The sequence below is a fragment of the Thermobia domestica genome, chromosome 12, assembly GCF_964235325.1.
Source record: "Thermobia domestica chromosome 12, izTheDome1.hap1.1, whole genome shotgun sequence".
Lineage (NCBI taxonomy): Eukaryota > Metazoa > Arthropoda > Insecta > Zygentoma > Lepismatidae > Thermobia > Thermobia domestica.
Genome location: NC_137465.1, coordinates 32204894 through 32230832, shown reverse-complemented (window position 1 = coordinate 32230832; position 25939 = coordinate 32204894). Strand labels below are relative to the sequence as shown.

At 36.5% G+C, this 25939-nt stretch overlaps 1 protein-coding gene across 4 annotated transcripts in view; it reads left to right on the top strand.

Moving 5' to 3' along the window:
* Positions 1-3320: 3320 nt before the first annotated feature.
* LOC145666401 (unconventional myosin-IXb-like) overlaps positions 3321-25939 on the top strand; it is a 150438-nt gene continuing 127819 nt past the window's right edge. For 3 of the 4 annotated variants that reach the window (XM_081733611.1, XM_081733610.1, XM_081733608.1), the window contains exons 1-3: positions 3321-3447; positions 12978-13043; positions 24732-25725. In XM_081733611.1, the coding sequence (XP_081589737.1) occupies positions 24904-25725 (822 nt within the window). In that variant the 5' untranslated portion in view covers positions 3321-3447; positions 12978-13043; positions 24732-24903. The other variant, XM_081733609.1, reaches the window with a different exon arrangement.

The following is a 25939-nucleotide window of genomic DNA, read 5'->3' as shown; positions in this document are numbered from 1 at the left end:
TGGCAAGGGCAGTTAACATTCCTGACCTACGGAAATTCCTCACAAATGTCTTAATTCTCTTTATAGACGAAAAGCATCTCTCAGGCTCTGCTGTGGACATTGGTATGGTCACTGTTATTTGCAAAAGGGTTGTTACTTCGCTAAAATTGTTCTGTAAATTGTTTTTAAAGATAAGCTGACAGAACCAAAAGCTCAGTGCGAAGTCACTGCTTACCTAACATTGGGTAGCTTTCAACCGCAGTGTCCAGAAATGTTTCGGAAAAATCACTAAAATTTGCAGAATCCAGAAGTTTGGCGGCATCCAAATGGCTTGTTTTCTCACATCTATATCGCGCATCCGCAGAAATGTGATCACATACTTCTTTGGCATTGGGTACTCTATAATCCGCCCATATTTGTTTTACCAACTGTTGGAAGAAAAATATCACTTGTCCTAATATTGTCTGTGTCATTCCGAATTTTCTCAATGGCTTCAATGAAATATTTAAGCGCTCTTTGTACTTTAATGGTAGGCCTGCACTGAATTTGATTATAGAAAATATTCACATGCGGCACTATTTTGTGAAAGAATTCTAACCAAAACATGAATTCCCTGTGTTGGATTTCTCTAGTTCTGAAAAACACTCTTTCGAAACATTTTAATTTTCATAGATGGAATTGACGGTTCGTGACTTGAAATTCCATCGAGTAGCTGACCCACTCGGAATACGTCGTACAGCCACTTTTTCCAAAACAGATACAAGCTGAGGGGAGCAGGAGGAGAAATGTGGAAAATCCTGAAAGACTACAGGAAAAAAAACCTTGTCGATTGATTTTGAGATACAGTTCTTCCCATTATCAAATTTAATTGGTTAACAATGGACGTAGTGTGCCAAAAGAAAGTGTTCTTTAATTTTAGATTGTACGCCATTAATTGATCCCTTATTACCGATGCCCCATTAAATGTGTGCGCTATTATTTTGCTACGATCTGAATCTGTGTCAAAAATGTTCAATTCATTTAATATACACTCCCGACAATTCTGGGCTCCCGGACCTTTAGGATTAAAGAAAATAAAAAAGAGAAAAGTCAGAACCGAGCGGCGAGCGCCGCCAGTAAGCAAAAGAAAGCGAGAAATAGGAATACTTGGCGCTTGCGCAGAATGTCTTCGGGCTCAACCTAACACAGCACGGTGGAGCTATTCTGGGTGTAAAAAAAGGAAAGTGGACAAGGCATATTGAAATCTTTGCTCCATGCTAGAGATAGAGGCTTGTATAGTTCAAGCGGGCTCCATTCAGTACAGCCCGCTAGGTTCGTTAGTACAACTTCCACACTGCTGAAGGCGCTGATAATTGCGCTCCACGCTCGAAAAAGAAGATAGTCATGGGAAAGTTCTGTATTTTGTTAATTGATGAACAGTTTAAACAAATGAATAGATGAAATTTTTTTGAACTAAAATTAGTCTAACACAAATACACAAACATAGGAAGCGTGCTGTAGCCCGGTAGCCCTACGTCAGAAACCGCTACTGTGTATATGATTTCAGGATTATCTTTCTCCATAAAGGACCTATCAGCCTGTGGTTAAATATGGGCCCAGCTACAAAACAGGGCCCAGTCTTCAACGATGAAAGGGCCCCAACTGCCAAACATAATGTAAAAAGGGTCCAGGGCCCGAACTGCTTAATGTAATGAATGAAGGGCCCCAAATGCCTAAAAATAATGAAAAAGGGTCCAGGGCCCCAATTGCCCAACATAATTAGAAAAGGGCCCAGGGCCCTAACTGTTCAATGTAATGAAGGAAGGACCCCAACTGCTCAAGTATTGAAAGAAGGGTCCAAGACCCCAGGCACAAACTAAATCACAGTTTCCAAAAATAAAAGGCCATATTGAAAGATGGACCTAGCCACAAATCCATCAACGAAAGGGCTCTATTGAAAAACTTAACTTAATGATGGAAGAATGGAGGAGGAGTGTGTGTTGGCAGCATAATAACCAGGGATCTACCGGATAATTTACCTTTCTTCTGTTTTAGCTTTCCTCTCTTTCTCTTTCTTTATTGTTTTCACTAATTTTTTCTGAGAGGGCCTAGTGACCCGACCAGTCCGCCCCTGTAAACAGTATATCTACTTCCCTGTACAATCTTAAAATCATTTTCTGAAGAATACCAGCGATAAATGTATTAAAAGGAAACCATTAGATAGTTTAGAACGGACATTTCCAACTTATTTCATATCACGTCCCCGTTCTGTCAGATCCTCTTGGCAGCGATCACCGTATGTAATTTCCCATTTCCTATTTTTGGTTAAATAGACTTCTTTTTGATTTTATAATAAGCTCTAGGCCTTTTGACAATAGTATGTTAATAAGAATATATATATCAAAATAAGAATTTCAAAATAATATTTAAAAATATTTTTTCCACTACTAAGAACTGAAATGATTCCTTTTAGTTTAACGTCCTACGATTACGTCCTTTAGCCTAGGGAGCGCGGTGGCTCAGTGGTAGACCGTTCACCGGTGCTTGGGGTCCCTGGTTCGATCCCAGCTCCGTGTGGACTTTGTGGTGAACAAACACCGTGCTCGTGGGTTTTCTCGGGGCTCCCTCCACCATTTCACCCATGTCTCATCATCACTGTCTCCTTTAGCCTAACCAGCATAGTGTGGTACGTAAAACTTGAAGATTTCATTTCATTTCATTTTTTCCTTTAGGCTAAAAGAGCGAACACCTAAGGTGCACGTGCTAGTACTTGATCAGTACTTAGGGTTTTTCCGCTGTTAGATCCTACATTTATTTTTCGTAACTCGTTTCGCGATCTCTAGGTATTCATCTCGCGACCCCCTAGGGGTTCACATCCTCAGGTTGAGAAACCCCGATTCTGTTTAATAGAACGCGGATAATTAGTATTCATATAAAGCGCAAAATTACATTATATAGTTAATGAAGTTACACCCTTCTTCAACTACATAGTTTTCATCAAAATATTACTGACGATAAAGTCCGATGTATCATAGTATTAACTTGATATTTTCGTGTTAAACATTGTATAAATTTCAATTCTACATCTTAGTCTTCTACAACTGGACATGCGAATTATTAACGACCATGTGGTGTCAGTGCTTCCCAGAAATATTTTTGTCATAAAATGCCTAGGCTTGCCTGTATGTCGAAGAATTATAGGCAAGTGCAGTAATGCATAGAAATCTTGTAAGTTTACTTTGTAGAGCAAAGCAAGGTTAAGTACAGCTGTAGGAAGTAATTATACTAATAGTTATCTGCATGTAAACATAGTATTGTGCACGACTTTGCTTTAGAGCGCGAACGATAGCTGTTAATAAACTGAAAATTACTATTCATTAACTTGCGCTTCATGAAAACGTTCTTTTTTTGTCATCAACTTGACTGACTGATCGCGCATGCGCAGTGTTCAAGCAAAGGTGGTGATTGCTGTCGAGGTGGAACTGTAAGGTAAATCTGTTCTTAATGTTGAATTGATAAAATTGTCAACTAATAATTAAGTTGCGTTTTGCACGTAATGTTCCTTAATTGAGTTTAAAACACACGAAACATGGGCGGATGATTGAGATGATGTACAAATAAGCTACATTTATTACGGTATGGGAGTAATGGCTGCTTGTCATAAGTCTCAAGACAGTAAACATGGAGTAACGAATGACGGAATTGGCAAAATGCAATGTTTAACAGTTATCTTACTTCAAATAGACTTGTAGGAATATGCACATGTTTCTGCTTTGGCAGGAGGCAAATGACACAAAGCCACCTTGAATTTTATTATTTAAATTAAAGTTTTAAAAGCATAACTACGGACGTACACCTGTTGTGTTGTCGCCTGGTCATTATTTCGAATCTTATTAACTTGGTTGTTTACTAATACAATGCTAATATGCTGGAATGGTCAAAGACTTACGAACTACACGTAATAATAGACTTGATTATGTTATAGTTGCATAAAAAAAGTTTTAATAGAAATATAAGCTCATGTACGATTGTAGATGTAACTTGTGTAGAAGACATTAACATTAGGTAAATTGTGCCTGTTTGATTTCTGAATTGCATCCTTGTTGTTCCACGCTTCACATTAATTTAACAGTTCAATCTTAGAAATGATAAACTTTATATGTTTGTACAGCTCTTGAAGTTTTTGAATATCGTGTTATACAAAATGAGTTTCCTTTGCTAAACCAGCCTTGCACAGATTATGAATTGTAATTCATTATTCCGTGCCTTGTCTGTATGAATTAAGATGTGTGCCGCAGAGTAGATCCAACGTGTTAAGGCTAAGTTAGGTTTGTTGGCATTACTCGAGCAGACGGTTTTGCCAAATTTTTGACAGATTTCTTACTTTTCAGGTTAGGTTAGGTTCGTTAGAACATTATTCCAGCAGACGGACCTTTAAATTTTTATTTGATAGAACCGTCTACACGAGTGAACCCGTTTGTTTTTAGTTAGATTCATAAGAAAATAATCATCTACGTAGCAGACCACGAAAGGCTGTGCAGCACATCGAACTACATGGTGCGTGGTCAACTTATCGACTCCGGGCTTTGTTATTGAGACGGGTTCAATCCCCGATGAAGCACTCGGTCAGATAGATGTAAAATCTTTTTCAGGCCAGGTTTTTCCTAATTCTCACCAGGCAAGTGCTGGATGGCACCGTACCTACCATGAAAAGGGTTCCAAGCCACTTCCGCTGGTAGTGTGATCACCGATCCTTCACACGTAATGGGCTAAGATGTCCAGAACTTAAAAATATAATTCGTACTCGAAATTTCAGAGTTCCTTACTTCACATCTTAATGTAAGTGGATTCCAAATTGTTTCACAATGCATTTCGAACTGGAAATCAGCGTTGGCAATAGTGTGTTAACCATTTATCTACATGGAAAACATGGGGGAGAAAAATGACAGGATGGTTTTAATTTAAAGAATATTCCGGATTTTTTCCCTCCCCTCTGTTACCTTTATATTCGCATCGAGTTCTCCAATTTGTGCTGGTGAATATGCTGTATTAGAACTTCCTTTAAGTGGTATGGAGACTAATTGTGGGAGTGGGGATTGTTGTTCAGCTGCGGTGTTAAGAAACGTTCATTATATTGTGAGCAGTACACTTGTAATTCTGATATCTTGTGATTATCAGTGAAACTGTTCAATATATCCGGGTGTCAGACCTAGTACTTATAAATTTATGTTTATTGAAGTTATAATTATGACAATAATCATACGCAACCGAATGTAGGAAAATTCAGAATTTTTGCTTGTAATAAAATCTAAAACAGACTGCAGACACTTGAGCGACATGAAAAATGTTCTGAAGTATTGTCCTCCTCTCTGATCTAGTGCTAACTGTACGTGGTCCCGAGTTCGATTCCCAGTGGGAGAGCATAAAAATTGGACCCATTACGGTGATCTATATTCCACCTTACAAAAGATAGCTCTGCGGCTCATATAGCCTTTGTGCTGAAAACGGACAAAGAAGTTCAACTTTTAAGTATTGCTACGAGCGTTCAAAGGTACTGCAACAGGTGTCTAATCGAAAAGAAAGTATTTTTGGGCATAGTTTTCTGCTTTGTTTTCATGCTCTGTATAAAGGATGGCATTTAATATCTCTCCCAAATCCATCGACGGCTACGGAGCCGGTACTGTGACCTGTAGTGAGCCGTTGTAAACAATCTCGCGTATACGTATACCAACCATTGCTGACGCGCATGCTCCTTAGGGACGAACCCTGTCGCTGCCGCTCGGGCCTCCCTGCTGCACTTCTGTCCATACTCGGTTAGATAGCATTCCTGTTTTAATGGCCACCTAGCACAAGTTGGTTCGTGTTTTGTTTAGTGTAGTTTTTATGCTATACGTCCACATTGTATTTATACTCATCCAAGTTACAAATAACGTACCGTAATCACTACCAAATGATTTGGGGGAGAAAGTAAATAGTACACAAAATTTCATCGAATCAAGCGTCCTTATTCAATAAAAGCCTAAATACAAGCTGCATGATTATTGCAGCTAATTTGATGGTTGACTGGTACACTTCATTAAACGATTTTTGATTTTCGTATACTGAAGCTATTATGCTAAGCATGGCTATAGGTTTGCAATTAAAAGTTGTTTAGCGGGGTAAGTATTTATTCTCTTTATTTTGTAATATGTTTTTTAAATGCAGAAAATTAGCGGTATAATATTAATATATAGAAATTCAGAACGAGGTTATAATGTAAACCGAATATTACTAGTGTACAATTGTTTCGCGTTATGGATATCGGTAAATATGTACAATACTCAGTAAACTACTGTTAAGCTAACACGGCTAAGTCATGAGCACTCAACAGCATTGCAGCAGGTTTTCTTTGGGTCGTCTTCAGCATTGACTCTTCTAGACGTGGACTTTTAACATACACTTCGAACCACAACACCTTGCACCGTGGACAGTGGCGCATTGGTAATATGCTTGCACCTTAGGGCACTGCCTCCCGAACGCGAACTTGTGAATCATATGAGCTTCATATTAGGCACACAATGTTTTTTGTGTACTCCCCTCTTTGTCCGCATTTTTTTCTTATTCGGTGCGTATATTATTTTTGTTCTTGTTTAAAGTAACACAATCATGGGAATTATTTTCTAGAGACAGTTTTTACGATTTCATAGCTACATTAATATCTCTTGCAGAGATTTTTTTTTCAGATAGTTGCGTTTGTACTTTGAAGAAAGAAAAAAAAAAAAGACCCGAAATACAGCCCACCAAATTTGGTACCTCAAGTACCATATCTCATGTGCGAATTCTGGTAAAATATTAAAATGTTCTATCTGTGAAACGGTTGAAGATTTGGCTTCTTGTTGTATTCGAAAGGTAATTTAGGTGATTGAAATGATATCCTCCGATGGAAATGTATGTCCTGGTTCTCGTGCCTTCTGTTTTTTTTCTTTTCTTTTTTCTTTTTTCTTTTTTTCTTTTTTTTTAGATTTCAATCTAGATTTAGATTCCAACTTTTGATTTTTTTTTTAAACTGTTGATCAGGACCATCGGTACTGCATTCCCTGAAAAGGATAACTTCATCTTTTGAATTGAACAGGAATTGTAATCAGTTAAGAATTTTGTCATGCATTAAACCAATTTCCGTTACTACATTCTCACACATTGGTCTTTTGAAATTAAAATCTATTCTTATTTGACATAGCATTAGTTTTTTTATAAATATAAGTTACAGACACGGCTTTCTAACATGTTAAACTTCTAAAATATATGTGCAAATTACAAGAAGTATTACGGGTTTCGAAGCATGCCACTTTTATTAACTCTGCTTAGAGCTGAAATTAGCAATTCAATGAACTAAAAATATGTTCAGCTGCATCAGCATCTTCTTTTGATATTGGATGTTGCCTTCCTGGTGAACCAATAGGTACTAAGACACTCACAATCTTTAAAATGTTGCAAATTGGAAGTGAGCACTCGTGGTAAGTTACTGCCTTGCAGTTAGAAATCAATGTCCGGCAGCCAGTCCATGTGGTAACCTAAAGCTCTCGACGAAATTTATATCCTCTACAAGCACCAATCACAGTCATATACATGAACATCTATCTTTGTAGGTTATGAATCTGAACAGTCTTCGTTTCTAAGATCTTGGTTAGATAAACAAATTTCTTCTTTCTTCCGATTTAAAGTTCGTGCAATATAACTCTGCCCGTCACTGTGAGTCTTGACATGTGATTTCTGAATTTCTTTTCATTGGGGTAGTTTGAGTGGATCGTTCTTCTATTTTCTGCCTTCTGAATTCTTCAACTTCCTCTTTGGGCACGGGATGAGGGCTCTTGATGTGTATGAGTGTACCACTTGTATAAAGTCCTCGGCATTTTGAATTGCAGAGAAGAATTGATTTGTAGCGTGGTGCTTCAACAGGACTCTTACACTATCGCAAGGCCCGTTCTCGTGACTTGCAGCGCTGTGTACACACTCCGTTGACTTCGTTGATTGAAACATTTGGTAACGATTTTTGAAGTAGCTAGGGACTCAAATCAGAAATAATCTTCTCTGCCTATGATTCCAGCTGTTGAAGAATTTTGCGTATTGTCAACAGTGCATGTGCTGAATCATGTCTCCTGTCATTACTTATAAGTGCAATACTTATGGTCTTGTTTATAAAATATGTGACTTCTGTAAAAAATGAAACTTGGTAATTATTTCACTGATACTGTATACCTCTCGTGGCAGGATCAGAGACCAGTTCTCAGGGAAATCACAGTGAAGCAATATACATACACGTTCCTTCACTTCTGTAATGTGTTGCTGCTGCTTTCACTGGCCATTTCTCAAGTTCATCAATGAAGGTATCAATAGCATGAGTTTATTTTCCTCCCTTGCATATGGAATTTCAGAAGAGTAATTTGCTATGTTTTCCAGACCAAGTGTCTGTAAGAAAGGTCTTCCCTTTCCAGGACAGTCATCATATTCCTGAAACAAACAGGTCTCTCTTTGTACATCACAGACTACTAACGATTTCACACTTCCAACTAAGGTGTCATATGTTACCTCTTCAAATAGGTTCTTCAAAGTTAACACGCAAAATTCAAAATTGGAACAATACACACACAAGCAGACATCTCTAGGGTGTAGATATACTGTATTCGATGATAGGGAGTAGTGCTGATTCGTGTGTGGAATAGACCAGACATTGGTGATGCAAAATGGAAACATTTACGATTTTCAGAGAGTACAAATTGTAGGTGCACAGTTAGTAGAAACAGGTGTATCCAAGACTGCTAATATGTTAAGTTTATTGAGAAGAACATTGTCTAAAGCAGCGTTTCCCAACCGGTGTGCCGCGGCACACTGGTGTGCCGTGAATGGGCCGCTGGTGTGCCGCGAGGAATCGAAACAAAATTACTAATTTTATATCAATCAAAATGCAAAAGGTAGGGAAAAATGTATATTTGTATTTCACATTACTATGAACCTCTACTATGAATCTACAATTTTAAGTTCCATACCAGGTTACTGTTCTGTATATTTCTAATGTTGAAAAAAATGGTTATCATTGTTATGACCATTATTGCTTCTTTATTATTGCAGACTATTTCGTAACTTGAAAATTTAAAATATTCAATTCTTTCGATAAATTACCTACATTTGAGTTTTAAAAGTAAAAGAGTTTTGTTTGTTCCTTTATTATTTAGAGATCTTCCTATTTAGTGACCTTTAGTAAAAGGTTGGATACAGTTTTTTTAAAACAAAGCGTATTTTTAAAAACCTGAGTCCAATATTTCATTGCAATTGTTTTCTATTTTTAAATTAGAATGAAAAATAAGCATAATGATTTACCATGGGGAAAAACCAGTGATAGTGCTTTCTTCTCTGTAAGAAGGAGATCAATAATCACAGAAAAATACCACTGTGTTTTATATTTACAAATAATAATATCTATAAGTGTGCCGCGAGAATCCAAGTAACACCCGTAGTGTGCCGCAAGTTGAAAAAGGTTAGGAAACGCTGGTCTAAAGTGATGACCGAATTTGAACTCATCATCAGAGAACAGGAATAGTGGATGTGTATTAAGTCTAGGTGAGAGGGGTTGCCGAAGATTGAAGAAGATTTTCACGAGAACCGTAGACCTAATGCGGGACAACTGATTACAGAACTCAATCAAATTCTTGAATGAACTATTTCTGCAAGCACGGTCTGCGTCTGCTGTCGGGTTGCTATTTGGAAACATCTGATTACCAGCTCCAACAGTAGCGCTAAAAGGATTGTGCCCAGAACATAAAGCGAGGACTGACAACAATTGGAAAGAGTAGTATGGTCCAGTGGTTCACCTTTTACTTTGTTTCCAACAATAGGCGGAATTTATGCAGGCGGACATACCAAGGCTCATATTCCCCAGACTGTCTACTTCCTATCATTAATGGGGCCGCGGTGGCTCAGTGGTAGAGCGTTCACCTCTGGTGTTTGGGGTCTCGGGTTCAAACCCTGCTCCCGCCAAGTGGACTTTGTTGTGGACAAACACCGTTTGCGTGGGTTTTCTCGGGGTTCTCCCGTTTCCTCCCACTTTCTTCATTTCACCATTTCATTCATCTCTCATCATCACCGTCTCCTTTAGCCTAACCGGCATATTCGTGGGACGTAAATCTCAAAAATTTCATTTTCATTTTTTCCTATCATTAAACGTAGTGGCGGCTATGCGCTATAATATTATGTTGTTCCTTTGGTCTTATTACTACTTTCAAAGTGTATGAGCTATGGCCAATGATTATTTGGACATCTTACGTGGCTAAGGTCATTCTGTGGTAGATGTTCCGTAACATCAATACAGTCTTCTAAGATAGGTCACCAATATACACGCCATGTCATGTATGTACACGATGCTAAAAGTGACCGCAATTGCCTAGTGGTAGATCGTTCAATTCTTCCAGGTGGAATTCGTGGTTCTTTCTCATCTCGCGCCAAATGGGCTTTGTGGTGATCAAATACCGTGTGCGTGGGTTTTCTCGGGGTTCTCCCATTTCCTTCCATATTCTTCATTTGCCTTTTCATTCATTCTCATCATCATCATCTCCTTTAGCATATGCGGCATAAACGTGGGACGTAAAACTCATTTTTTTTTTTTTTTTTTTTTTTTTTTACGTCACCAAAATAATTGTTCGGGCTAGTTTGAGAAATATCAGGATGTGCTTCAACTTTATCCGTAAACACGCTTAATCCTCCGAGTTACACATTATTGAAACCTATCAGTTTGAGACAAACTGCAGACGTAACTGACTGCTTCACATCCTGAAGAACGGTCCACTATTTTCTTCAAACGATTTACGAGTTATATTTCTCAATTCTTGTATGAGTACACATTGTATTATAGACTAAGAGTTTCCATTTATTAGAGATATACCGACATATTAGTATCGGTAATATCGGCCACTTTTGGGAGTATCGGTATTATTATTGGCAAATGAACACTGATATTTACCAATACATTTTCCGAACTATTTTCAAATTGTTTAATATTAACAGTGACACATTTCATAGATTTCTTTATGCATGTGTATCCTTTGATTTGTACTTTTCGTACTCAGCTGATATTTTTAGTCTCTCGATGCCAAAATAGTGGTGAAGAAAAGCCAAAGATCCTCAGTCAGGACCATGGGCGCCCGAAGAAAATTTTCTAGGGAGGGCCCATTTCATGCTTGCTATATTACGTCTGGTATTTAATATACGTGGTTTGCTATATTACGTATACATTTTCGTGAGCCAGGGGGGTCCCATCCTGCCCACCCCCTTCGGGAACCTATGGTTAGGATAGCAGACCCGGAATTTGAATCCCAAACGAGACAGAGGTTTCGATTGAGAAGAAAACTATGGAATAAGTCCATAAGACGCTCACTTTGTCATTATTCTCTTCTCTTACTGGTTAAAAACAATTAGCTCTAAAGTTGATAAATAGTTTTATAGTTCTTGACTTCGCTTAAGTAACTTTCTTATTTTTTTATGGTATACACAGCAACACCTGGTTCAGCACGCATAATTTTGTAAAGAATAAAAATTTGTAACGATAGTATCCGTTTGCATAATTTGTATACAATAGAGACTAGTAAATTCAATGTGTAACTATCAAAGTGTGTACATTATCACTCTAAATGTCAATCGCTTGCTCGTAGAATTAAGTTTACACTTTATAAGTATATGCTGCTTTTTAGTTCATTTTATATGAGCTGGATTAAATTTAGAAGAAATATATTTTTTGTGTGAAACCTAATATGAAATTCTGCTTTTTGTCTTTGTATGTCAAATGTTGACCTTATATCTAATATAGGGCCTACCCTATCACAATGTTGATCATTTCATTAGTCTGAAAGCTCCTGATAATATATAAGAAATGTGTCCAAAAGTATCGGTATCGGTAAAAGAGTGGTATCGGTACATACTAGTATTTATAATCATATGTATTTTCTCTTGGCTTTGATTTTTAATGAGTACACCATTTCCAGTGGAACTATGGATTTGGATTGTGATGCATGTGTAGAATCTTAGACAATCTTGATTGGTGATACAAATATGACCGACTCACTGACTAGGTTTTCTTGCAAATCATTTTTGGATTTCTTAAGCCAGTACACGAAGTTTTAGGTCTGAATCTAATAACCAGATCAGAGAGATTAGTTGTCAATTGCGACTGGAAATTTCCCGCCTTGTCTTGAGTCATGGAGTGAGGATGTGTTTATCCTTACACGAGAACAAAAGTATCCTCTTCGTTGACGACCGAATTTTTTTTAAGAAAGAGTTAAGTATAGAAGAAGGCAAGTCGGTTTCATATTGTAGTAAAGGAACTTTCGGAAACCGAGTCTGGTAACCCTGCAGCTTGGAAAACTGAAAGCAATACGCTTCATAGAACTTATAGAACTTGAGCTACGTGGTTTAAAAGTGTGTATGGACAGTACCCATAAGCCCTTTTGCAAAGCTCGCAGGTGATTTAGGGAGCACAGTCACAGTGAGAAATTATTGCAATTCACTATATAGGGTTCAAGGCATAAATGTTTTGTATGTTTCCCACATTGATTCCAAATGCATTTAAACTAACATCCCTGAGTGCAAATTTTACAATGAATGATATGACTCGAAAATCCATAATTCTGGTTGTAGTTGGGCGTGGCAGCATGAGCAACTACGATTCCATGTGTTAGTACGTCGGTTTGACTGATCCAGTATAGTGCAAACAACAAATCGTACGATGGGCATTCAAACGTGGTTCATGAACATGAAAATGTGCTATCACTTATTAAAATAAATAAAACTAAATAATAAATCCAGAGATCGGTAATGGTTCAAAGAAGGCGACGATAATTGGGATTGAACTGCTGGTAACAAATATTTATACAAATAGTTTTTTGTAGTCACGACGTGAGCTTGGCGTATTTAATATTACGAATATTTTATAGATCCTGAAACTTTTATTTCGGTACTTCATGCTAACTTTTTGCTACTCTCTTCTTTCATTATAGATGTTTGTTTGCTGTATCAACGACAACTGTACCTTCACGTAGATCCTGGACAGATATTTTACAGAGGTAAGTTTTTTTTTTTTTTTTTTTTTTTTTTTATTATGCATTCATATTTATTTGCTATACACAATGTGGATGGAGTAAAGAACCAGTTATCGTTAAAAAAGGGCCTTTTCTGTACTTGGTCGAGACTGAATGGGTGTGGAATATCAGAGTTTGGTTTTTGTTCATGCTTACATGGTTGGTTCACGTGTTAAGATGTAGGTCCACATCATGTATAACTCAGGTGCTTAAAAGGGTCGTTCTACTCCAAATTTACAAAAACTATCTTAGCCAAGTCAAACTTACTTAGGTTGCACCCACATTGATTTACATTGTTAATTTTGGTCTCCATGTGAAAGTTTTTTCTGCATTTACAAGATCAATAATGTTCTGATATCAGTTTTGATATTTCTTCTTCATTTTACGACCCACAAGGGTTACGACGGACCAGACTACTTTTATGACGGACCAAGGGTTACTGGTGAATTTTGGATTGTGTTGAAAATTATATGCGAAGTCTTTCTGTGTCAATAAAGTGACAAATATTGTGCGAAACTTATTACGGTTTTTTATTATCGTAGTGCGTGTAATTAGAAACAGTCTGACAAAGATAAATGTAGGAACAAAATGACGAACGCTCGTTTCCAACAATAGGCGGAATTTATGCAGGCGGACATACCAAGGCTCATATTCCCCAGACTGTCTACTTCCTATCATTAATGGGGCCGCGGTGGCTGAGTGGTAGAGCGTTCACCTCTGGTGTTTGGGGTCTCGGGTTCAAACCCTGCTCCCGCCAAGTGGACTTTGTTGTGGACAAACACCGTGTGCGTGGGTTTTCTCGGGGTTCTCCCGTTTCCTCCCACTTTCTTATTCCACCATTTCACTCAATTTCTCATTATCACTGTCTCCTTTAGCCTAACCGGCATAACCGTGGGACCTTAAACTTATAGATTTCATTTCATTTCTTTCAGTCCTAGATTACCTGTAGGCGTTATGACTGCAAATAAAAACTTTTGTTCGGGTACCGTAAATTGAAGGTTCGTTGTGACGACTTTTCCAAGAAACGCGTATTGGTTGGTGAATAGGTAATATTGTCTAATAATAATAATAATAATAAAAAGATAACATGTGTCCGATCGAGGCTGTACTATCCGGGTGTTCATGGACGTATCATATCACTTAATATCTATTTTTACAATAGAAGTTGGAAACGTAAAAAAATAAACTACTGCTCAATCAACTTCAGAACATATTGCTTGTTTCCAGAAACTTTATACAAACTATTCATTTAATAATTAAGCGCGAGCCTCAATGAAATAAATGAGTGCGAGCCAAACTGAGGGAACTGAGCCCGAGCGCGAGCCCAGTTGAAGGAAATGAGCCCGAGCCCGAGTGAACGCGAGCCCAGTTGAGAGAAGTGAGCGCGAGCCCAGTGCAAAATGGCAATCTACGAACAAAAGTCATTTCATCAAGTCTTTTTTCCATCTGATCTACTGCATTCTGTTGGTTCTCTCACTGATTGTGTTTGTCCAGATATCAGCGCTCTTAAGATTGTCATTTACTACTGAATGACGTGAGTGACTGTCTGTCTACCAGTACTCTTTAAATATGCAGTGTAGACACTTTTTATCTAAAAAGTCTCTAGCACAGGCAGGGCAAAAATGAGGCACACACTTCTAAACGTAGCGTTATTTCTATCCGGAAATTTTCATGAGAAACATGCAAATATTATATTCATTTGCATTATTATTTTTAATAATTATGTAGAAGTACACAAGAGAAATTCTCTACTGCAATTAAATGAAAGGAATATAATGACCAATCTATAATCTTGCTATGACATTAACTTTTCATCTAGGGGACATGGCAGATGTTATTTTAAATATTATAATCCTCCAAAATGGTCAAACAGCAAATTCAAAATAGTTGTTAACGAAGCTTGTTCTTCTCACGTGCCCTCGTTTTCACGAAGAAAATTGTTTTTCGCCCTCGCGCACCCTCGCCGTCGCAGTGACAGTTAGTACTCGCCCTCGTTCTCGTGTTGGGAATTTCTCCTCGCCTTCGCTGTCGAAGCTTTTCCTCGTCCTCTCGTCATTGTGGGCGAGGAAATTTGAGGGTCGAGAAAGCCACCCGCGCGAGGGTGAACATTTCGGGTTTATCGGACCTGTGTGCATCCCGAACATTTGAAAGCGATTTTTAAAGTGGGATGCAGCACCATCAGAAATCACTGACATGGTTTGGGAAATTGTCAACACTTATTTTCACGTATTCAAACCTTTTTCTATAACCTACATTTTCGCATTTCTTCGAGTTATTTTTAGAATCTTGTCTATGGCTATGAGTACATGAGCAGAATCGTGTGTTTTGTCGCTTATTACAACAAAATTGTCAGTTGTTTCATAATATTATACCAGTGCCGTAAAGATTGAAATTGCTCGTTTTTTCGGTAATAACTGAGAATTTCACTTTGCAGTATAACAGTCCAGTTTTCAACGAAGTCCACATGAAGTAAAATAAAATTTGTATCTTGAAATTTTATACGATGCTTTTCGGTAGCAATTAATTCTCTTTGGATTTTCTTGATGTAGTCATGATTTACAATTCTTACAGTTAAACCAGCAACGTACAATTCGAAAACAGAAAGTGGCACAGTTTTTTAACGAGATCACTGTTTTCCCATATGGCATACGTAACACTTTCATTTTCATCAGGATCAAATTAAAGACTCCACACTTATTCCGTCCACTCCAGGACATTCACCACATTCTTGAAGAAGACATCTGTCATTTTTACGGATCATACTACTAAAGAAAATAGGTCACTCATAACAGCTTCAATACAAGCTGCACCTTTGATTCGTTGCAACGCAGTAGCAGCTAACTTAAAATTTGCACAACACACACACACACACACGCACTTCCCTCGCAGGTTGCGGACTGACCCACTTTAGTCGAATACTATAAAATTTCGAGTGACTCATTCTTATGCAGGGATTGTTCTGTTTAAAAAGTCCGTAAATTTCTTTGATGGAACGCGTAAGAAAACGTTTCGATTTTTTAACTTTTTGTCCATTTTCGATCACTGTAATGACACTGCATTTAATTGAGACTGTCTGGAGCACTCCAAATCATCACTGAGGTAATAGTTCAGGCTTTTTATAAATCATCAGAATGTATTGGCCGTTTCAAGTAAACTTAAAATTTGTGTGTTTCAAGTAAACTTAAAATTTGTGTGTGTGTTTCAAGTAAACTTAAAATTTGGGTGTTTCAAGTAGAGATGCAAAAATGCCGGCTTTTTTGAATCGATGGTTTTTTTCCACATAAAAAGCCGGCTTTTTTGAGAAAAAATCGAGAATTTTGGAAATTTTGGCTTTTTTCGTTTTCATGATTTTTCTATCTAAGTAGCTTTCTTATAGTATATTCTATAGTTAGATAAGAATTCCATGACCTAAATGCGATATTTCGCTCTGAAATTGACCATCAAGATGGATGGAGCACATGTTTTACGAATTAAAGCTAACATGAAGAATGTAGTATTTGAGGGCAATTTTAGAGGCTATTTAACTTTATTTTAACTTTTGAGTTATCGACATCTTTTTTCTTCTCTAGTTTGTCATCCGTGTTTCATTTCTAAGAGCTTTTAGTACTCTAGCTTCTAGCGCAAAAGTTAAATTTGCCCGTTTTTCTATTTATCCGTCAAAGCGTACGTTTTTCAATATATGTCAAACCGTACTTCCACATTTCTGTTATACTGTAGCTGTGAAGTGATTTAGCAATAATTTTCTGGGCACAACCTTGGATACCAATTTATACAAATAATCAGTAGCGGATTTAGAAAAGTACTTTAGGAGAGGTTTTCCTGATTGTTTCGTTTCCTAAAAAGTCCTAATTTTATTTGGGAGATGCTTGAAGTTTATGAGTACAGGCATAACTAATATTTCATTTCGTTTATATGTTTAGCAATAATCTTCCGGATACAACCTTAAAAATCAGTTTATACTGAGAATCAGTGGCGGATTTAGAAAAGTATTTTGGGAAGGGTTTTTCTTACTAATGTTTAGTTTTTCTAAACATTGGTAATTTTTATTTGACGGGAGCTTAAAGTTTATGAGTAAAGGCATAACTAATAGATATTTCGTTTGTTGCAGACATTCCGTAACTTTGAGGAACGGGCTTCAGTCCGAAAGACCGCCCCCTAACCTTCGCAAAACTGTCACTGCTGGTAATTAGTAATAATAACGATTTAAAAACAATAAGAAAGGAAGTCGGCCAACTCACAATACACGCACTATTTCTACATTCACAGATGGAATGAAGAAAAGCTTTGTCAGAATGGTCGAATGCTGGTTGAATCCCGGACTTCCCGATAGAAGCGCAAGAGCTAATCACTCAGTCATGTTTGTTGTGCAGTTGTATTTAGCTTAACTTAAATATATTCCGTAGTCCTTTTTTTTGGGGGGGGGGGGGAGTTCCGCAATGATATGTTGAATCCCTCTTGTTAAAAATTCAGAAAACTTAAGGATTTGGTAAACCGTGATGGTGGTTACATAAAACTTAACTGTAGAATTTCAAGAATATACAGAACCAAAAGCTCTAGATGTGCACCCTTAAGTGTATCATATAAATCTAAGTATTTCTCTTATGTTTTATTTTAATTTTATTTTGTTTCAAAAAGATGGTATGGAATATTTTGAAGTAAAAACACTACATATTATTTTGCTAGTTATTTGTGTATTATTTTAAAAGAAGTGTTTACTTTTAGGGTTGGCTGGTTTACACCAACTTTTTTTTTTTTTTTTTTTTTTTTAAATAACTGGTTTAAACCAAAAAATAAAAAGAATGAAAAAGGCGAATCGTGTGAACTTCATGGTGACGTTTCCAGATATCAAACCACCTGCAATAGTTTTATTTCCCTTTCACCTTTTAATCAAGGTGTCCCATGTTCAATTCTCGGTCGAACCACAACCCTTCTTTCATGCATAAAGCAAGTAGCGGTTCGGATGTCAGTTTAAGCGGAAGTCTTCTTGATAACCTCGGTATTTCGTAAGGATGTTAAGCCTAAACATACGAAACAAACCAAATTGTATATTTCTGCATGCCTAAATGCCTGTTGTTTTATAAAGAAGCCAAGATTGCTTAAATATATTGATAGAAACTAGCAAAATTTATCGATTGCCTACGTAGCTTCCAACATTAGCTTGGATTGGACTTTCAATGATATCTACATACTAAATTTGTAATTTAATACCTCAGTTTTAGCGTACTGATTATGATGCGTTGACCTTTAAATTTTACATGCAAAGCAATAACAGGATTTTCCCGTTATTGTCTTACATTTCAAGTAATGACGGGATTTTCCCGTTGGCTAGGGCGGGAGATTCTCAATTTAAGAAATTTACTGACCGGACTTCTTTAAGCTTATGGGAGCTCTTCCGGCATAACCTCGCTGTTGCATAATAACACCAAGGTGAAACAAACTTATTTCTGTGAATATGTAATATAAATACATAAAGCAAAAAATCTAAATCAAAAAAGCCTGGTTTTAAACATCCCCCAAAAAACGGGTTCTTGGCATTTTCAAAAACAACCATGGTTCTTGCCAACTTTGCTTACTTTTGTATATAGGAGGTTAAAAAATTTTTATTATATACATTGGTTAATCCTGTGGAATTCATAATGTAAGTATGTTAAAGAAAAATTGTTTGAAATATCTTTTCGAAATTCATAGTTTATTTTCGAGGTTTTATATTATTATCAGCATCAACCACTAATTAAATGATTTTTTGTGTTATAGAGAAGCGAAACAAAGTCTGTTTTATCAATTTAAAGCAGAAGTTTGAAAAAAGCCCCGAATTTCCCAAGCAAAAAAGCGAAGCAGAAAAAACCGAGTTTTTTTTTTCCCAAAAAAGCCGGTTTTTTTTCCGAGCCCTTGGATCTCTAGTTTCAAGTAAACTTAAAATTTGTGTGTTTCGTAATCGTAATTTCTATCTCAGATTACTTCGGTTTAAGAAAACGAAGGAGTAGGGGAAGGCTCATTTTACTATTTCAGAGAGCCTTTTTGATCAAAATAATAAGATACAGCCAGGAAAAAACTTTTGTTCGTTATTTAATGAATGTGAACCACAAACATCATCAAATTGTTGCACTTTTATTGTTTGCAGTGTTGCCAACTGTAACATCGAAGTTAACGAAATTTCGCTAACTTCAAAGGCTATAGTTAATTCATGAAGCATTGGTCAAGAATGGTATTTGATGTTTTTATTATTCATGTAAAGTTGAACCATCTGACAAAATTTCAGAATTTTAAAGTATGGCATTTTCGAGAAAATGGCGCCCAAAAATGGCGATTTTTGAAAATTTTACGTCTCGATTTTTTTCGCGACAACACGGGTGTACACAGAAGCGATACTTTTTTTTTTTTTTTTTTTTTCGGAAAGTGGGTAACTAGGTCTTACCAAGCGTGAAAACAGAATATTAAAAATCGAACCAGAAGTACTGGAAAAAAATTCGCAAACTTCGACTTTTCAGATAAACTGACGTTCATTTCTTTATTTATGTACAAAAAGATACGCATGCGCAAACAAAACTATAATAAAATATAGTTTATTTATATCCCTATGTACATACCACAACAAGAATTATAACTCTACCTCTCCATAGCTGAATGGTGGGGCTCCGAAAACCATTTTCCATGTTTTCTACAATTCATAAATTGTACTCCCCCTCTTTGATGACTCGTTACTTGGCGGGAATTTTTTTTTTCGACAAAACAAAAATATATGGGTCTCTTAAAAACATGTCTAGTTGCTATAAAAAAGTTTCAACAATATTTGAGATGGTGATGGTACATGCTCTGCCTGAATTGAAATGGAAGGTACCTATTTCGTTTCCTACCCAAATTTTCATTGTTGTGTAAGTAAAACTGTAGTGTTCATATGATACATTTTGTAAATATATATTTCTCGTTTGAAATTAAACTATATTTGTTTTCTTGCATAAAACTTACTGAAATATGTTCTTTAAAAACTTTTTGTCAGTTTAAGTTCATATATGGAGCAACATCGTTAAAACTTGTGTCAAAACTACGACTTAAATTATGGTTTCAGTTCGGAACATGTGCGTCTGGCGTATTTTGTACATATTAAGTTCATATATGGAGCAACATCGTTAAAACTTGTGTCAAAACTACGACTTAAATTATGGTTTCAGTTCGGAACATGTGCGTCTGGCGTATTTTGTACATATTAGTGAATCATAATGCCACGCTTTTTAAGTGAGAAAATTTGTGACTTTGTTGAGAACGAAATTCCTTCAGGAAATGAATGTATTCTTAAGTGATGATCTCGGCAGTGACACAGAAAGGTTAGATGTCATTGATGATATTGAAAGCAAATCACCAGGTGCGCATCGTATTTTAGAAGTAAGTTCGCGTGCAAAGGATGAAGAAGAAAGGAAAACTAAAAACCATCATGGAATAACAAATATATTATGTCGCCTGTTTCTCCGTTTACTGGAAATTCAAGAGTCTCTGATGAAAAGTCCATTGATTCACCAACTCCATGAGTTATTTTCCGCATTTTTTGACAATGATTTAGTAGACATGATCATGTATGAAACAAATCTTTACTGTATACAGTGTGTGGCCCCGCATAGCGTAGTCGCTAACGCTCTCGCCTTCGGTGCGAGCGGTCCCGGGTTCGAAAAAGGTGTGGACACGGTCGAAAAAGTGTACAAACTCTTTTTCAGGCCAGCCACAGTGAATGAGGTTTTCCTGGGTTTTCCTCATTCATACTAGCCAAATGCTGAGGTGGTACCTAACTTATACAGGGTGTCTATCGGTCACGAAAGTCACGAAAAAGTCAGGAAATCAGAAAACGGTCATGAAAGTCACGAAATTTAACTTTTGGGTCACAAGTTTTTATAACTACAAATGTAAGTACAGAATGGAAAATTTTGTTCTATAAGACCTCAAAATTCACCACCAAAAATGTCTATGGTCGGCTTTAAACGCTACCAAATCGCAAGCAAAGTACGTTTCTATCACATGGATGAAAATCCGGCCTAATTTGCACCCAAATTCGCTTTTGAAAATGTTAGAAAATTTTATAATTTGGTAAAGAAAAGGTCACGAAAAAGTTACAAAATATTATTTTGGAATTTTTTTAGACACCCTTGTAACGTATAGGAACCACAATCTAAAATGTAACGTATGGAGCTTATTATTATTCTTATTTTACACTTTACATTCCAGCCCACAGTTCGTGTAAATTTTTAAATTATGTCAACACGATTGAATGATATAAAATCAGACACACCACATAGAATCACTATTACCTTTTATTCTCAAACCTCCATTAATTATACTTTTCCTTTTCGGTTGTTATAGCAACGTTTTACACAAACAACTATCTGCTGTTTTGGTAACTAAAGTACCAATTATACATATAAAATCAACATATATTTTCAGCTACTAAGATTAAATCTTATTTTTATATTTTGAATCAACAACATCTAAATTCTTTTCTTCTTCTTCTTGTACACAAGAGATATCAGAAAGAATTCTTGATATAAAGGAAGAGTTGTGTTTGTGCTTCATCGACTGGCGAAAAGCTTTCGACCGAGTCAATTGGACGAAACTTCTGAAAATACTTAAAGAAATCGGAGTCAGCTGGAGAGATCGACGACTCATTCAAAACCTGTACACAGGACAACGAGTGAGGCTGCGCTTGAATGAAGGAGAAACCAATAGTGTGGAGATTGGAAGGCGAGTCAGACAAGGATGTAGTTTGTCGCCCCAATTATTCAACATTTACAGTGAATGTTTAATGAAGGAAGCGTTAATGGGAATTGAAGATTTCAAAATTGGAGGGCAGATCATTAACAAGATCAGGTATAAAAATGATACGGTTATAATAGTAAAACCGAAGGAGGACTACAGGAGATGATTGACAAAATAGTTGACACTGGAAAACTGTATTGAATGGAAATTAACATCGATAAGTCGAAAGTCATGAGAATATCCCGTGGAAACACGCCTTACCGATCAGAGTAGAACAAAGAGAACTTGAAGAGATCGATAATTTCAAGTATCTGGAAAGTGTTTTGACGAGAGACGCTCACTGCACCAAAGAGATCAGGTCAAGAATTGCCATAGCTAAAGAAGCATTCAACAAGAAAAGATCACTCTTAACTAGCAGGCTTAATATTGGACTTAAGAAGAAGTTGGTCAAGTGCTATATATGGAGCATTAGACTGTATGGTTCAGACTTGGACATTACGGAAGTTAGAGAGGAAATATTTAGAGAGCTTCGAAATGTGGTGTTGGAGGAAGATGGAAAAGATAAAATGGATGGAGAAAGTAACAAATGAGGGTGCTTTAAAACGGTTAGAATAGTAGAGGACACTTCTAGCCACCATCCTTCGTAGAAAGGCCAATTGGAATTGGACATATCTTGCGAAGAAATTGTCTTCTTCCTACCGCCATAGAAGGAAAGATGGAAGAAAAGCGAGGAATAGGAAGAAGAACACAGCTGATCGATAATTTGAAAGATAGGAGAAAATATTGGGAGTTAAAAGAGGAAGCTGAAGATTGACAAAAGTGGAAGAAACATTTCCAGGCCAAAATCTAAAATTGGAAAAAAAAAATGTCATTAGTCCCGGACCTGCCGAAAGGCAGAATACTTAATAATAATAATAATAATAATAATAATAATAATAATAATAATAATAATAATAATAATAATAATAATAATAATAATAATAATAATAATAATAATAATAATATATTATTATTATTATTATTATTATTATTATTATTATTATTATTATTATTATTATTATTATTATTATTATTATTATTATTATTATTATTATTATTATAGAACCGTTGCCTAAAACCAAGATATAAAAATAGAAGAAATTTACAAAATAGATATACAATATCGTTGTACCCTGTTATAGGTCCCAGGCCTATTCCTTCCTTCCCTTTCCTCGGATTGTCTGCTCGCCGAGGGACGTCATCCCTCAAAAGTGACGGGCTAAATGGCCATAGATGCCGAAAGCACAGAAATCTTAAATCCTAAATCCTGTACACAGAGTGATAACAGATTTATTACAACAAACCCCAACAAAATAAAGTATTTTCTTAGAATTAATTGGCACATGTGTATTATAAGGAAAACTACTTATCGCGACTATTAGTTGAGTGAACCAGATTTACTCTGAATCACGTCTTATACCAGAAAAATGCTTTAGTTTCCATTTCTCTTATCTTCATCTCAACCATAACTTGTTCCAGCCTGGAAGGAATTCACGTGATTATAAAGCTCGCACTTTACTTGATTCATTATCGAAATCATTCTTACGATGTTAAAGCGCTCACACAGTGATTGCTGTTGATGAAGCGATGATAAAATTCTAGGAACATTTTTTCTTGATACAATACATGCGTGACAAACCTGATGATTGATGAAGTGGAAGGCAAAAATCATATTAATATACATAGGTAACTACTTTTCCTCCTATGAGAGGGCCGCGGTGGCTCAGTGGTAGAGCGTTCACCTCTGGTGCTTGGGATCTCGGGTTCGATCCCAGCTCCCGCCAAGTGAACTTTGTGGTGAACAAACACCGTGTGCGTGGGTTTCCTCGGGGTTCTCCCATTTCCTCCCACTTTCTTCATTCCACCATTTCACTCATTTCTCATAATCACCGTCTCCTTCAGCCTAACCGGTATAACCGTGGGACGTAAAACTCAAAGATTTCATATTTTTTCTCTCCTATGACCTATTCGAGATGTTGAAACAAAAACAAATATTTGTTTGTGGAACTGTAAATCCTTATTAGGTACCTGGTTATTTGGAAAGGAAGAGTCATGACTGAAATATGTAGAAGTACCAACAGTATCACAGTTGAATAAACAATGACCTACCTCTATATCCAGTGACGAAATTCATTATTATTATTCGTGTATTAATTTCGATCTTGAGATCTTTCTCAACTCCAAACTTGGCTGCGGAAACTCAAATATATAATCATATTGGAAGTTGTTGTCCTGGAAAATTACAGAAACGCAGGATCATCTGAACGTAGGATGTTACTCCCTCACGTCTTGACTTTGAGAAAAACACCATTTAAGTGTTTGCAGGTCCTCTTGTCTGAATGAAGAAAAACGTGGCTCTCTCTTTCTAACGAATTCATGTGCATTTGTTTCTTGCCTTAATAAAAAGTAAATAAATAAAATAATGTTCTATTACGTAAAAACGCCAAAACACTTGCTCTACTTAACAAATTTGCTTTTATTAGATATAACATTTGGAAATGAAGAATTTGTTATTCATACATTGAGCTGTGTAACAAATTACGTTCAACCGTTAGAGAAACAGTTGAGTATGATACAATGTCTGACATCGCTAGCACATTCAAGAGCTTTTACTGCCAAAAATTATGAATGCAATATGTAAGTTTGTAGGTAAATTAAGTTGTTTAGTTAGTAAGTGTTTTCAATATACCTTTAGTTTTTCACTTCATTCAATATCATCTCAAAAACTAGGTGTGGGCTTTGTTTACTTTAAAAAATTTCTAAATTTGTTATGAATTTTTGTTGGTCATTTCTTTTGTGCAGAATGTATTTTATTGTAAGTGATATTGTGTTTAAAAATGATTATATATTTTGTCGTAATATTTGAATTAAATACTTTTTTCTTTCTTGTTTCAGCACAATGGACATTAGAAGAATTTACATCTATGTTTGTAGAAGACACATCAAAACATGCTATTTACAAGCCACCTGTTGCACTCAACAGGATCAGGCTTTGCTTCACTGAAGAAGAGACCAAGGGAAGAAATACGTCAGAGGAAAATGGATTTTTAATAATGCTTTTATTAACATGGCTGATAATAATCGATACATCGTACAGGTGTTCGTTGGAGCATTGTCGCAACATTATGAAGCCTTATCTGTAGAAGCCAGTAAACAAACGACATCAGAGGAGATCGTGTACTGTATCGTAGATCGTTTGTGTCTTACTAATCCATCTGACTATGAACTGGCCGAGGTCATCGGAAATTCTGTGGGTCAAGAGTGTAAAGAACGAAGAGTGGGACCATTAGAGAGCCCCGTGGCTTTAATGTTGCTGTGGCCAAAAACCTGCGCATCGGAGTGCAAAGATGGTGTTGAACATCAAGAGTATAGGTTTTATTTGCGAGAGAAGCTTACCGATTCATTGTGGACGGATAGCTTCACAATGGATCCACAACTCATCAAAGATTATTTTTATAGATACTTGTATCAACCGAAGGACAAAGAATACCCTGATCTCTGCCAGTTGCCAGATTTGAATGAACAGACTTTGTTAGATAATTTAAGAGCACGCTTCAATGCCGGATACATATATACGTACGTGGGTTCAATCTTGATAGCTGTAAATCCCTTTAAGTTCTATCCTATATATAACCCGAAATATGTAAAACTGTATCAAAACAGGCGGTTGGGAGAATTGCCGCCGCATATTTTTGCTATAGCGGATTCTGCGTATCATAGTATGCTGAAAGAGAAATGTAACCAGTGTATTGTAATCAGTGGTGAAAGCGGTAGTGGGAAAACGGAAAGCACAAATTTTTTGCTTCATCATTTAACGGCATTGAGTCAAAAAGGGTCTCATGGGAGTGGAGTAGAACAGACGATTCTTAGTGCTGGACCAGTGTTAGAGGTAAGTGTTACAATTTATTTGTTTTTCATTCAACTTGTTCATTTACTAAGAAAGTGTTAGAAAACTTGAGGAAGGGCTGTGAAGAATATAGGGTGAAAATAAATGTTAGAAAGACAAAAGCCAGGCTGATTGCAACGAAGAGATTGGTTTTATATATAGAAATAGGAGGGGAGAAAATAAAACAAGTGACTGGTTATTGATACCTGGGTAGTAT